The 15,745-nt window shown below is 36.4% G+C and overlaps 1 protein-coding gene across 5 annotated transcripts in view; it reads left to right on the forward strand.

Annotated features, from left to right (window-relative positions):
- The window catches only part of Zmym2 (zinc finger MYM-type containing 2), a 111,635-nt gene that overhangs the window by 22,451 nt on the left and 73,439 nt on the right, over positions 1-15,745 (forward strand). For 4 of the 5 annotated variants that reach the window (XM_063232476.1, XM_063232475.1, XM_063232472.1 and 1 more), the window contains exon 3: positions 13,543-14,393. In XM_063232476.1, coding sequence (XP_063088546.1) covers positions 13,553-14,393 — 841 coding nt within the window. In that variant the 5' untranslated portion in view covers positions 13,543-13,552. The remainder of the gene's footprint in view (positions 1-13,542; positions 14,394-15,745) is intronic. The other variant, XM_063232474.1, reaches the window with a different exon arrangement.

Raw genomic sequence — 15,745 nt, forward strand, 5'->3', positions numbered from 1 at the left:
TAGCTAGCAAAAAAATAATTTCCCATTTTGTGGATTATCTCTTTGCTTTGTTGGTGGTTTCTTTTACTGTGCAAAAATTTTTTATGAGCTATGACCCAAGTTGTTGATTCTTGGTACTATTTCCTGTACTATTGGGGTTTTGTTCATAAAGTCTTTGCCTATACCTATTCTTCAAGGGTTTTATCTATTTTGTCTTTCAGCTGATTAAGTATTTCTGTTTTTATACTGTGTTTAGGTCTTTGATCTACTTCAGTTTTCTTTTAATGCATGGGTGAGAGAGATGGATCCAGGTTTAATCTTTGGCGTGCGGGAAGACAGTTTTACCAGCACTATTTATTAAAGAGGCTATCATTTTTTGGTGAAGATGTTTGTTCCTTTTGTCAAAAGATAGGGTAGCTGAGGGTGCTTGGAGTTGTTTATGTATCTTCTGTTTTATTGCATTGATCCTTGAGTCTTTTTTTTTTTTTTGACAGTACCATGCTGTTTTTATCACAATAGCCTTTAACTTCAAATTTGTGAATGTGATGCTCTACCTTGTTCTTGTTGCCCAGAATTCCTTTTGCTATTCTGGGTCTCTTGTATACATCTGAATGTTAAGATTCTTTTCTGTAGTGAGGTTTGTTTTTGGTATTTTGATTGAGATTGTTAGTTTTTTACAACAGTTTTGGAAGTACTGCCATTTTCACTATATTGGTTCTGCCTATCCATGAGCAAGGAATATCTTGGTTTTTTATGATATCCTCTTTAATCTCCTTTTCCAGAGTACTGTTGTTTTCAGTGTAAAGCTCTATTATCCTTTGTTAAATTAACACCTAAGGATTTCATTTTTCTTGGTGCCATGGTATTTGAGAACTCAGTGAATTTTGTATTCATGTACAGGAATGCTGTGGACTTCTGAATGTGGACTTTGTATCTTACTACACTGTCAAATTTCATTATTCTAAATGTCTTTTGGTGGACTTTTTAGGATCTTCAATGTAGAGTATTATGTCATCTACAAAGAAAGATAATTTAACTTCTTCCTTTCCCGTCCATATTCCTTTTATTTTTTTCTCTTGTCTAATTGCTCTGTTTATAGGACTGTGTTGAACAGGAGTGTGGTCTTATTCCTCATTTTATTATTATTATTATTATTATTATTATCATCATCATCATCTTTGGCACAGGGTCTTACTGTGCAGTTCAGGCTGGCCTTGAGTGCACTTTGTAACCAAGGCTGGTCTTGAAGTTGCAGTGATCCTCATGCTTCAGCTTCCTGAGTGCTGGGATTACAGCATGTGCCATGCCTGGCTTTGTTCCTGGTTTTAGAGTGAAAGTTTCAGTTTTTGATCATTTAGTATGATGTTGGCTGTTGGTTTGTCATAGATAACGTTTGTCAGATTGATACAATGATCATCTGTTTCAATATTTTATTTTATCTTATTTGGTACCGGGAATCAAGCTCACAACCTCACACTTGCCAGGCAGGCGCTTATGCTGCCAAGCTAAATCCCGGGCCCCAATGTTCCAGTATTCTATAGGGCTTTTATCATGAATGAGTGTTTGACCTTATCAAAGACTTTTTCTATGTCTATTGAGATGATTATGTTGTTTTTGTTTTTGGTTCTGTTAATCTGTTGTATTACATTTATTGATTTGCACATGTTGAACCATTCATACATCCCTGGGATAAACTGGTATAAACCTTACTTGGTCATGGTGTATAATTTTTTTGGTGTTTGCCACTATTTTATTGAGGATTTTTGCATCTGTGTTCACGAAGGAGATTGCCTATGGTTCTTTTTTTTTAGTTGGATCTTTCCTTGGTTTTGATACTGGAGAAATGCTTGCTTCCAGGAATGAGTTTGGGAATATTGCTTCCTTTTCAATTTCATTAAAAAGTTTGAGAAGTCACAGTGACATAAGCTCTTCTCTAAAGTCTATATAGAATTCAATAGAACTAGGCTTTTCTCTGTTGATGGTTTGTTAATACTACTTTAATTTCATTGACTGATACTCAGTTTTTTAGAATTTTTGTATATTCTTGATTCAGTTTTGGTAGTTCTTAATGTATCTATGAATCTGTCCATTTCTTCCAAATTTTCCATCTTATTACAGATTCTCAAAATAGATTCTGCAGAATCCCTTGTGAGTTTTCCCTTTTCATTCTCCCCCCCTTTTTTATTCTTTCATATGCATTTTATTCAGAGATAGAAAGGAAGGAAGGAAGAAAAAAAAGAAGAGGAGGAGAGAGGAAGAAGAGAGAGAGGAGAAAACACTACAACAAAATTTCAAAACATGTCAATCAATGAGTAACAATGATACATACATTGCGCAGTCATGCCCAAATCATTCATCCAGAGCACAAGTACAAATCTTTTTCTTCAGTGAACTAAGAGGAATCAGGGTATAACTATTTTAAATATTATGTATACATACACATGTTTTTTTCTTTCAATTTGTCACTAATGAAACAATACCATGTTTACACATGTGTCTTATTTCAATAATTAATGTGTTCTCAAGGTGCATCCCTTTAACTATAGAAGTATCCAGTTTATCATTCTTGATGGCTGAGTAGTACTGCATTGTAAAAAAAAAAATCACATCTTTTTATCCATTTTTCAGTTGAAGGGCATTTAGGTTGTTTCTAACATCTGATTATTATAAAGTGTGCTGTTATAAACATGGATCCACATGTATCACTGTGGTATGATGTTTTTAATTGTTTTGGGAAGATACCCAGAAGTAGAATAGCTGGATTCAGTGGGACCTCTAATCCTAGTTTTTGAGAAATCTGCACACTGATTTTCACAGTGGTTACACCAGTCTGCATTCCCACCAACAGTGGAAAGGGTTTTTTTTTTCCCCCACAGCCCTTCCATAATTTGTTATTGCTTGATTTCTTGATAGTAGCCATTCTTTCTGGGGTGAGGTAGAATGTCAGTGTTGTTTTAAAATTGTATTTCCCTAATGACCAGTGATGCTGAATGTTTTTTTCACGTATTTATTTGCTGTTTGTATTTCTTCATCTGAGAAGTGTATATTTATTCATCTCAGATGCCCATTTTTGGATTGGGTCTTTAAATCTGGGAGGACCGATTATTTGAGTTGTTCATACATTCTTGATAGTAATCCTTTGTTGGAAGAACAGTTGGCAAACATTTTCTCGCACATTATGGGTTATCTTTTCACTCTTGTTGGTGGTTTCTCTTGCTGTGCGAAAGCTTTTCAGTGGGATTAGCAGTAGTTCCTGTGCATTCTGGGTTTTGTTTATAGTCTTTGCCTACAACAATGTCTTCAAGATTTTTATTTACTTTATCTTCTAGCAGATTTAATGTTTGTTTTAATATTAAGATATTTGGTCCATTCTGGTTATAGCTTAGTGCATGGTGAAATAGATGAGACCAGTTATTTTTGGGAAGGGTCCAGTTTTAATCTTCAGTGTGTGTAAAGCCAGTTTTCCCAGCATTGTTTATTAAAGAGGTCATCTTTTTTCCAGTGAATGTGTTTGGCACTTTTGTCAAAGATAAGGTGGCTTACTATGTCTACAGTTGTTCCTGCGTCTTTTAATCTATTCTGCTGATCTTTGAGTCTGGTGGTTTTTTTTTTTTTGTTGTTGTTGTTTTATACCACACTGTTTTTATCACAATAGCTTGATAGTATAATTTCAGGTTAGGGATTGTGATGCCCCCTGTTAGTCTTTGTTGGCTGGAATTGCCTTTGCTATTCTAGGTGTCTTGTGGTTGCAGATGAATTTTAGGATTGTTTTTTCTAATTCTGTAGGTTATGGTATTAGAATTTTGATTTGAATTACATTGAATCTGTATTTGTAAGTATGGCCATTTTCACTGTAATGGTTCTTTTTACCCAAGAGCAGGGGATAGCTCTCCATTTTCTAATATCCTCCTCAATCTTTTTTTTTTTTTTTTTTTTTTTTGGTGCCAGAGATGGAACTCTCGACCTTGCACTTGGCAGGCAAGTGCTTATGCCAGCGAGCTAAATCCCTGGCAACAATCTCCTTTTTCGGAGTATTATTGGTTTCATTGTAGAGGTCTTTTACATCCTTAGATTGATTCTTGGGTATTTCATTTTTTTGAATGCTATTGTGAAAGATAATTGTTTCCTTGATTTCTGTCTCAGTGAGTTTGTTATTTGTGTACAAGGCTATTGATTTGTGAGTGTTGACTTTGTAAGCAGGTATGTTACTGAATTTGCTTAGTAAATCTAAAAGTCTTGGTGGAGATTTTGGGGTCTTATAGTAGAGTATTATGTCATCTGCAAATAATAATTTAACTTCTTCCTTTTCTATCTTTATTCCTTTAATTTTTTTTTCTTGTCTAATTGCTTCAGCTAAAGTTTCAAGGACTGTGTTGAAGAAGAGTGGATACAGTGGACATCCTTGTGTAGTTCGTAATTTTAGAGTGAAAGCTTTCAGTTTTTGTCCATTTAGTTTGTTGTTGGCTATTGGTTTGTCATAGATGGCTTTTATCAGATTGAGATAAAGACCAGTAGTTCCTTTTTCTTGCAAGGTTTTTGTGATGAATTGGTGCTGGACTTTGTCTAAAATGTTTTTCTGCATCTATTGAGATGATCATACGATTTTTGTCCTTGGCTCTGTTAATATGGTGTATTACATTTAGTGAATTTACGTATGTTGAACCATCTCTCCGTCCCTGGGATCCTTTGATTAAGCCAGCTCTTTGTTTTTCTAGAAGTTTGGAATTCAGCATTCAGGTGTTTATATGAGCTTGCTCTGTTTTCCTAATATGAGCATTTACTGCTATAAATTTGCCTCTTAAGACTGCTTTCAGGCTGGGGATTTAGCTCAGTGGCTCAAGTGCTTGCCTGATAGGCACAAGTGGTTGTGAGTTGAATCCCTGGTCGTCCCCCCGCAACCCCACCCCCCACCCCGTACCCCCCTCAAGACTGCTTTCTTTGTGTTCCACAAGTTCCAGTGTGTTGTATTGTCATTATCATCGAACTGCAAAAACTGTCTGATTTTTAAAATTTTTTCATTTTAAAGAGATTAAGACAAAAGAGGACATAACAAAGCAGTTAAGAACAGAACAATTTAAGCAATACAGTATTTTACCACAAGACAACCCGATATAGCAGTAGCTACCATAATGTCTCTTTCTTTGAAATAGTTGAGTATACCTTCATATACAGTAGTATCAAACAACAAAATAGTAAAAAACCATTCAAGAGAATGAACGTATCACAGGGCATTCAGAACCAAATAACAGAAAACAAACAATGGCTACTATATTATCTCATTGTCCATAAAAAATTTGTTTATACTATTACACATAATAAAATCCGATAAGATACAACATGATAGAACCAATGGAAACGGAAGAACAAAAGCATGGTAGGACTTAAAAGCAAGATGGTATTAAATCCTCACTGGCTATTATAATGTCTTGAAAAACTATCTAATTTAATTTCATCTATGACCCATTGGTTGTTCAGCAGGGTGCTATTTAATTTCCTTGTGTTTATGAAGTTCTTGTGGTTTCCTTTGGCATGGATTTCCAATTTCATTGCTCTGTGGTCTGATAGTATGCATGGGATAATTTCAGTTCCTTTTCATTTACTTAAGCATGTTCTGTGAGCAAGTATATGGTCTGTTTTGGAGAATGTCCTGTGTGCAGCTGAGAGAATGTGTATTCTTTTTTTTTTTTTGTCTTTTTCCTTTTTATTGGTACTGGGGATTGAACTCACGACTGCCTGCTTGCAAGGCAGGCGCTTATGCCGCTGAGCTAAATCTCCAGCCCCCGAGAATATGTCTTCTGATTGTGTGGTAGGACACTCTATAAACATCTACTAAGTCCATTTACTCAAAAGTTTGATTTAGTTCTATTTCATTATTGATTTTTTTTTTTTTTGGTCTAGTTGATTTTTTTGTGTCGGTGGGTTATTGAAGTTTCACAATACAATTGTATTGGGGCTTATTAGTAACTTTTACATAGCTGGGTGCACTGGTATTTGTTGTGTATATATTTATGATTGTTATCTCTTCTTGGTGGATTGTTTCCTTTATGAAGATGTGGTGATCTTCTTTATCTCTCTTAATCAGTGTTGGCTTGAAATGCAGTTTCATCAGCAAATACAATAGCTACCCCTGCTTTTTTCTGGATTCCTGTTGCGTGGAGTATTGTTTTCCATCCTTTGACTTTTAGTCTTATGAATTTCTTTACTTTTTTTTTGTCTTTTTCTTTTTTATGGGTACCAGGGATCGAACTCACGACTGCCTGCTTGCAAGGCAGGCGCTTATGTCGCTGAGCTAAGTCCCCAGCCCCATGAATTTCTTTTTGAATTAAATTTTTTTTTTTGTATGCAGCAAATTCTGGCAGTCTGTGTCTTTTGACCAGTGAACTGAGACCATTAATATTGTATAATATGATAGGTGTTGACTTATCGTTGTCATGTTATTTTCCTATTGTTGGCGGTCCCCTTCTTTTACTTCCCTCTAATTGTTTGCCTTCCCTAGTGGATTCCTTCTTTTGGGGTTCAGGGCTCTGTAGTCCTTATTGTCTCTTTCTAGAATGTCCTTCAGAGAATTTTGGAGTGCTGGTGTGATGGTCAAAAATTTCCTCAGATGTTCTTTGTCACGGAAATGTCTTATTTCTCTTATCAATTTTGGAAGATAGTTTTGCAGGGTACATCAATTTGAGTTTGAGGTTGTTTCCTTTTTGAAGTTGAAATAACTTCACTCCAAATTCTGGACTTAAGGATTTGTGCAGTGAAGGTAACTGTGATTCTGATGGGCTTTTCTTTTTAGGTGCTTTGTTTTTTTTCCCCTAACAGTGTTTAAGATTCTGTTCTTGGATTGAATTTCTGGAATCTTTACTATGATATGCCTGGCTGCAGATTTTCTTGATCATTGCTATTTGGAATTCTATATGCCTCACTTAATTGTATGTCAAATTGTTTTTCTCTACCAGGAAAAGTTTTCTGTCATGATGTCTGTGAACATGTTTTTAATGTCATTGGTGGTATCTCCTGCTTGTTCCTTAAATTAATCTTAAATTATTTTCTTGTCTCATCCAGCTACTGGATTGATTTCTTATGGTCCCTTTCTGGTTTCAAGAAATCTTTGTTTTCCTGGTTGCTAACTGCAAGCCTGTCTTCACTATCTGAGATCATTTCCTCACATTGGTCTAATCTGCTTGAACAATTTCAGTGGAGTTTTCATCCTCCTGGATGTCTGCTTGAATCTGCTTTATGAATTCCATTTTTTTCCTATGCTGTGCTTCCATAATTTGGTTAAGCTTGTGTATTTTTTTGCCTATGTCTGCCCTAACATCACTATCCATTGCGTGTAATTTGGTAATCTCTATAGTTATTTGAGAGACTGTTTCTGGTTTCATTTTTCCAGAGCCTCATTCAGTTGCTTTTTTGTTACTTCAGTGATACCTGGTGGGGGTCTTTTGGGTTGTCACACCTCATTGTCCCTGGGTTTGCCTTTGGTGAACTTGATGTCTGGGGTTGCATCTTGATTAAGTGTCTCCTGATTTCTTTTTTTAAGTTTAATTCCTGGGGTGATGGTTGTAAATTTTCTATGGTGCCTTGCTTATTGATAGTATTTAAGACACTTAGGTAGTGATTACGTCTCTGAGATATCGGCAAGGCATAGCTAGGCTTTTGGTTTTGAGTCTGTTGGAAGATTTTACCTCTTCAATTTGTAAAAGATGAGTAGTTGTTGCTCATTTGGCCTACTCCCTGGTTCTTTTCCACTGGGCCACAGTATTTTCTGTGACCCTTAGTTAATCTCAGTCATGGATTATCAGGGCCAAGAGTGCCAGCCAGTGCATTTCTCCAAATCCACTGCTCCCCTCCACTGCCAGGTCTCCCTGCAGAGGCCTCTGGAGTCCCCAGCTGCCACCCGTCACTGTGACTGTGCCTCCTCAGGTTCCAACAGCTCCTCTCATGCAGTAAGTGAGTCTGGTTGTGGATGAAGGCACAGCCAGATACTACTTTCTTTTTCCGTTTTAGTTTTTCTTTTTTACTTTCTCTCTGGGCGTCACCTCACATGTCAGATTCTTCCTGTGTCCAGGGGACCCACTTCCTCTTCTCCTGTCTTCCTAGCTATATTACAGTGTCTCGATGACTCTCAGAGAAGCTGTTTTCTTTGCTGTTTACTGCTCTGCCATTTTCCTGGAAGTCTCTTTTCATTCCTAATTGCATGGATTTGAGTCTTTTCTTTCCTTTTTTTGATAAGATTGGCTAAGTGTTTGTCTCTTTAATCTTTCAAAGAATCAACGATTTGATTTATTGTTTTGTATTAGTCTTAATTGCATTAATTTCTGTCTGCTCTTCATAATTTACTTCCTTGTATGAGCTTTGGGTTAACTTGTTCTTTTCCTAGACACTTGAGATTCAACATTTGGTTATTTGTGCTTGTACTATTTTTCTGATGAGTAGTCCACTATTATCACCTCCTCTCATGGGACTGGTTTCATTGCATCCCGTAAGTTGTGGTGTGAAACCTGACATCTGGTATGGGGTTGGAGTCTGAGTCATTTAACTTAGAACACTCCCAACATCTTCTGGCTTGACTGTGGCTCCTTGATTGGATGTTTCCCATGGTCATCCCTCACTGGGCTTGGCTTTCCAGTTGATTGTTCTTTATAGGACTGTTTCATATCTGAAGTATGTTAATCAATGATATTAAGAAGTGACCGCATGTTTTTACTCTGAATTTTGTGTTTTGTGAAGTAGATCATTGTGGGCAGTTGTTTTCTAAGACCTATTGGATCTGTGTTCTGTGAGGAAACTGCATTGACACTTTGCAACCACCAGAGGGTACTGTAAAGTCAGTATTGGCTTTTTGTTCCAGAAATTTTTTCTTTTCCAGTTTTATCTATGCTAAAATTTAGAAAGGAACAAAAACAATTAAAAGCTTACATATTTTATAACATCAGTAGATTTAGGTTAAGATTTAGCTCTTTTCTCTGAAAATGATTGTTACAATGAATGTTAACTTTTAGTTTAATTTCATTATTTTAAAAATCTTTCAGCGTGGCTCGTGACCTTCTTGCTTCTTCCTTTTGAAGCTTGTGTAGTTTGATATTGATTTAGTTATTGTTACTAAGTGGCTTCATTTCTAAAAACTTAACAGCTGCATTATTGCCTTATTTTTCAATATTTAATTGCTTGCATATATTATCGTTCTGTATTTAATTACCTATTGCATGTTAGTTATGCATATTAAAATCTTGAGCACTTCTTGGTTTGTGGTCTTCGGAAGCTTTATTTAACTGTGGAAAAAAAATTTTTTTTGAGGCATGATATACCTGGCCTTGAATTTACTACGGAGCCCCCAGTAGCCTACGATTTGTGACAGTCTTCCTGCCTTTGCCTCCCTAGTGCGGAGGATTGAAGGTATGTGCTGTTATGCTCAGCTTGAGAATTTTTTTTTTTTTAATGTGTGGAGGCTATATGAGTCTGCTGTATGGGTTTGCTGTTATACTTAACTGACAGATAGTTAGCCATTCATAAGTGGTAAACATTGAATGTAATCAAAATAGCTGTACTTTTGTTTTAAAAAATTAACTGATTTGTGAAAATTTTTAATTAAAGTATTAAGTATATTTTAATTTAGAGTGGCAATGTTAAAAGTTTTTTCTTGCTTAACTGAAGGCTTTATCTGAATCTTTCCCCTATTGTTTCACTATAAAGAAGTCTTTTTCTGAGGAATTGTTTATTTATTTTCCAGTACTGGGAATTAAACTTCAAGTCTTCATACTGTGAGCTATATTGCCAGTCATTTTATAAATGTTATTTTTTATTTCACGACAGGATCTTGCTGAGGTTTTTTGTTGCCTAGGCTGAGCTGGAATTTGTGATCCTGTCGCCTCAGTTTCCCAGAGTGCTGGCAGTAAAAACATGAATCACTTATACTTGGTTTTGAGGAAGTTTTAAAGTGCTTATGTTTTGATTTTTGAAAATTAAATTATTATTTAATGATAAAATATAGGTGGTCACTTGCAGAGTCATGAGTAAAGCAAATAATAATCTCTTAAAATTATTTCTTTTGCATTTCTCCAAATTCAGCGTGTCTTACTCAGAGAGATACCAATCTTGCTTAGAAGAGACAAAGACTACTTTTGTTTTGTTTTGTTTTCTCTTTGAGACAGTTTCACTATGCAGTTCAAACTGCCCTTGAACTCGTTTTGTAGCCCAGGCTGGCCTCAAATTCACTGTGATCCTTTTGCCTCAGACTCCCAAGTGCTAGGATTACAGGCATGTGTCACCGTGCCCAGCCAAAGACTAGTGTTTGAAGTCTAATTCTGGATCCTGAGTTTGGAGCCTGTGTTTTCTTGGGAACTTGGGCAATATTAACTAATTTATCTGAAGTGCTGTTTTATTATACTAGAGTTAATACCTGTTTATCTATAGTTGAGGAAATGCATGTTTGGGTTTTGATGCTATACATAACAGTAATATGAACTCAATTGTAGAATTTGTTTTTAAATCAACAATATGTTTTGTAGATTTTCTTGTGTCAGCAAGATCCTGTAATTTTTTTCCCCCCTTTGCCCCCTGTCTCCCATCACTACTCTTATTTCAGCTACTGTCATCTTTCAGTTGGACCATTGTAGTGGCTATCTAGTAGATATCTTTGCTTTCATTTATGATCTTTTATAATTCCTTTCCCACATAGCCTGGGTGATCTGTTTAGAGCATTCAATTGTATCAGCCCTTTGCTGAAAAAACTCAGCAATATTTCCTGTAATAGTAAAACCCAGACAGTTTAGAATTCATACTTACTCTGGGAAAGGATGGATATGTGTGTTTTTTTGCCAGTTTTTCTTGTATGTCTAAAACAATATTGTATAAACCAAACCCTCTGTAAATCTGTTTAATATAAGTGAATCAACTTCTTGGCTTTGGTAAATTGTTCTATTTTTCTGCCTTATTTTATTCTTTTTCTCTGCCATTGTTCCCAGCTACATTGGCTTGTTCTTCTGTTAGCTTTTTGTTAGTATGACAAATACCTGAAATAAAATCAACCTAAGGTTTTGGGGTATGGTGGGAGTGGGCCCCTGTTTTGGGAATTTCTGTTCATGGTCTTCAGGGCCATTGCTTTGAGACCTGTAGTGAGACAGTCCATCTGGATGGTAAATGTGAAGCAGAGGAATCTGCTTTCTGTGTGGTGCCCAGGAAGTGATAGAGAGGAGGGGCCATCGTCTCAGTATCTCTTTTAAGGGCATGCCACCTGTGACCCAATTTCCTTCTAACTCCTAATGGTAGTGGCAGGGATTGGGGACCAAGCCTTCAACACATAACATAGACCTTTGGGGAGACGAGACATTCAGGATCCGACTCATAGCAGTTTTCTTGCTTAAGTTGGCCAACTTTATTCTAGGTTTTTGCAGGAACTGTTTTCCTTTGCTTAGAATACTACTTCCCTGACCTTCTCATAGATGGATCTTTCTTGGTACTGTATTCCAGATAACAGTGTAGAAGTCTTTTGCTCAAAAAGTTATTCTATGATAGGGCTGGGGATTTAGCTCAGTGGCATAAACACCTGCCTTACAAGCAGGTGGTCGTGAGTTTGATTCCTGGTACCGATTTAAAAAAAAAAAAAAAGAAAATTAAAAAGTTATGCTATGATCACCAAACTGAAGTAAGTCTGTTACCACTTTGTCTTTTAAAACATTTAAATTTAGGGGCTGGGGATTTAGCTCAGCGGCATAAGCACCTGCCTTGTAAGCAGGCGGTCGTGAGTTCGATCCCCAGTACTGATAAAAAGAAAAAAAAAGTGTAAAAAAAACCAAAACATTTAAGTTTACCTTGAAAAATAAGTGGTAAATCATATGGCCTAAAAGGTTAAGACATTGCTTTAGGAGACAGAGCAAACAATTTCTTTGTCCTGTAATTGGTTAGTCTAAGTTATTGATTAAATTAGTCCCAATATTCTTTGAGAGGCTCCTTAATGATGTTTTTGTTTTGTTTTGTTTTGTTTTTTGGGTCCCTGGGATCAAACACATGACCTCACGCTTGCCAGGAAGGCTCATACGCCACTGAGCTAAATCCTTGACCCCTTAATAATAAGTTTTTAACACTACATTTTAAGACCTGCATAATGTCTCCTCATGTCAGGTACTTGTCTTTCAAAATGGGGCTAGTGAATATAAACCACTTCAATTTCCCATCCTTCACGTTTACAAATACTCTTTGAGTATTTACCTTCTGGTTTTTTCCGATCCCAACTATTTTTGCCTATACAAATCAACATTATCCCTCTTCAGAATTAATGATAGCATCTGTGCCCATAAATTCATGTTTTCTATCTGCTTAGATATGTGTTCTATATATTATTTAGGTCAGCCCCCCTCCCCCCCCACTTTTATTTCGTACCAGGGATCGAACTCATGACCTTGTGTTTGCCAAGCAGGCACTTACACCACTGAGCTAAACCTCCGGCCCTGCTCTATATATTATTAATTTTGCTTTTCTTAGTGTCATATAACATAGCCTGGCATATTATAGGTGCTCAGAAATTGTTGAATAACGTGTATAGTTTTAAAGGCTTGGGGTATTCATTCTTCCTGTGTGGCTTGGGAAAATTAGCTTCTCAAAACTGTAATTTCTTTAATAATTCTTAAATGAGACAAAAGGTAAAGCCTAATGTTTTTTGGGGGGGATATATCTAAGAATTGGATTGTATGCACTTCCTATGGCTTTTGCAACAAACTACCTGAAGTTTGGTGGCCTGAAAAAGCGTGAATATATTCTCTCACAGCTTTTGGGGGCCAGAAGTTTGAAAATAGTTTCACTGGGATGAAGTCAAGGTAGGAAGAAGGGCACACATCCTCTGGAGGGTCTTGGGAAAAATCTTCCTTATCCTGTCTGTCTGTATTCTGGTGCTTGCCAGTGTTCTTTGGTTTGTTTCTTCAGTCCTCCTTCATAATCGCATTGTGTGTTCCTCTTTGGCTTAAAATCTTCCTTTACCTATGTCTTGTAAAGGTACCTACAGTCTCACTCAAAAGTCCTTATCCATAACCATATCTACAGAGATCCTTTTTCCACAGATGAAAATGTAAATTATAGTGATTGAGACCAATTGTCTTCGATTGCATTATATAGCTTGCTGCAGGCATGATTGTAAAGCACATAGCATAGTGTCTTTACAAAGGACTTGAGCTTTTTGGATAGGGTAAAGAAAGGTTTAAATTTTTCAAATAGACTTAATGATGCAGTTACATGTGAGCTAGAGAATATAAGAAAAAAGATTTAAAAGTCAAGATGAACCAAGGGAGATGAAGAGTTAGACTATACTATTTTATTTAATCTAGTGGATAAATGGAATATGTAAATTGAAGGGATTTTATTACCTTTTAATTTGGTAACTGTTGGAAGTATTTATATTTTTGGTTTTAAGATTTATAGAATAAATAACATATAGAGGAACTGATAGTGGTGAGCGTGTGTGGTACAGGATTAATGAAAATTGGATATGTATCTTCTTGGTTACCCATTGTGGTTTTAGTTACAGTAGCATAAAATCCTATACCAATATATTTTAACTCTTTTCTATTTTTCTAACAGGTTCTTTGGCATGGACACAAGTTCAGTGGGAACATTAGAACTGACTGATCAAACTCCAGTTTTATTAGAGAGTACGGCCATGGCAACTAGTCTCACAAATGTAGGCAATTCGTTTAGTGGTCCGCCTAACCCATTAGCATCTAGATCTAGTAAGTTTCAAAACTCACCAGTGGAAGATGATGATGATGTTGTTTTTATCGAACCTATACAACCTAACCCACCTTCTGCACCAGTAGTAATGGATCAAAGAATCGTAACATTTACATCAAAAAGTGAAGAACTGCAAGGAAATGATTCCAAAATTCTTCCATCCTCAAAAGAACTGGCTTCTCAGAAGGGAAGTGTAAGTGAAACAATTGTCATTGATGATGAAGAGGATGTGGAAACAAATCAAGGGCAAGAAAAAAACTCCAGTTTTGTTGAAAGGAGACCTCCTGAAACTAAAAACAGGACAAATGATGTGGATTTCTCTACTTCCAGTTTTTCAAGAAGTAAGGTAAATGCAGGAATGGGTAGTAGTGGTATCACCACAGAACCAGACTCTGAAATTCAGATTGCTAATGTTACAACTTTAGAAACAGGTGTAAGCTCTGTGAATGATGGCCAATTAGAAAATACTGACGGGAGAGATATGAACTTAATGATTACACATGTAACATCACTGCAGAATGCCAACTTGGGAGATGTCTCTAACGGACTGCAGTCAAGTAATTTTGGTGTTAATATGCAAACATACACCCCATCTTTAACTTCACAGACCAAGACTGGAGTAGGACCTTTTAATCCTGGTAGGATGAGTGTGGCAGGAGATGTTTTTCAAAATGGAGAATCTGCAACTCATCATAATCCTGGTAAGCAACAAGTGACATTCTGCCTTGTGAAGATGGTATTTAAACTTGCATCTCATTTTTCATTGTAGCAATTGGTGTTACCTTTAATTTTGTCATGTGAAATGTTAATTCTGTGAACTTTCAAGGGGATTATTAGAAAATTACAAAATGATTTATGTTTAAAAGTTAAAAAAACTTTACATTTGGCATCTTGTTTGTTGTGTATTACTTTTTGCTATTTTTTTGCTAATAGTTTAATATATTGAGAATCAAAAGATTAATAACACCCTCAAAGAACATTTATATGGAAGTTGCAATGTAGATTTATAGCTACTTTGCCTATATGTGTTTTTCATATGTTTTTGAGTTGAGTTCAATTTTGAGTTGAGTTCAATTTTGAAGAAAGCCCTAACATAACCCCTTTAAAAAAAAATCTTTCTTTAAAAGACTGATTGATGTGCCAGAGGCTGTAAGTGTGGGGTTGGGAGAGGTGTTGAGACAGGATCTCAGTATGCAGGTTAGGCTGGCTTTAGAATTCCCTGTGTGGCTTGGGCTGGCCTATAAACTCCTGTGCCTCAGCTTCCCAAGTGTTCTAGTTATGGGCGTGCTCTACAATGCCCAGCAAAAGGCCATACATATTTAACACACGCATTTTTATGAAGTCAGAGTCCTTGTGTTTAGATTGCTTATCCAGTTTTGTTTTTAAATTAGTACTTCATTGATTTTTTTCATTTTTAACAGTTGGTAGACAGCCAGGTACGGTGGTGCATGCTTGTAATCCCAGCAGTAGGGAGACTGAGGCAGGAGGATTACTGTGAGTTCAAGGCCAGCCTGGGCTACAAAGTGAGTTTAAGGCCAACCTGAACTGCATAGTGAAACCCTGTCTGAAAAGACCCTTCCCAACCAAAAAAGATGGGACCATGCTAACCTCTGAATTGTTCCAGTTTCAGTATACATGCTGCTGAAGTAAGGTTTTTTTGTTTTGTTTTGTTGGTTTATTTTTTTGATATAGGGTCTTGCTGTGTAGTTCAGACTGGCTTTGAACTCACTATGTTGCCCATGCTGACCTTGAACTCCAGGCAGTTCTGCTACCTCAGCTTTTCCAAGTGCTGGGATTATAGGGTTATGCCATGATGCTCAGTAAAGTAGACATTCTTTGTCTGTTTGGTTTTCAGTACCATGGTTTGATCTCACAGCCTTGCACTTACCAGACAAGCGTTTATACTGCTAAGCTAAATCCCCAGCCCCAAAGTGGGTATTATTTTTTATTTTAAAGAGGATAAAACCAAGGAAAATAAAACAGAATAAAACCAGTCCAAATAAAACATTATAAGTGACACAGGACTTCAAAACCTTATGAAATCAACAATAGT

The sequence above is a fragment of the Cavia porcellus genome, unplaced genomic scaffold (genome assembly GCF_034190915.1).
Source record: "Cavia porcellus strain 051 isolate PalLab524CR breed Dunkin Hartley unplaced genomic scaffold, mCavPor4.1 scaffold_21, whole genome shotgun sequence".
In the NCBI taxonomy this organism is placed as follows: Eukaryota; Metazoa; Chordata; class Mammalia; order Rodentia; family Caviidae; genus Cavia; species Cavia porcellus.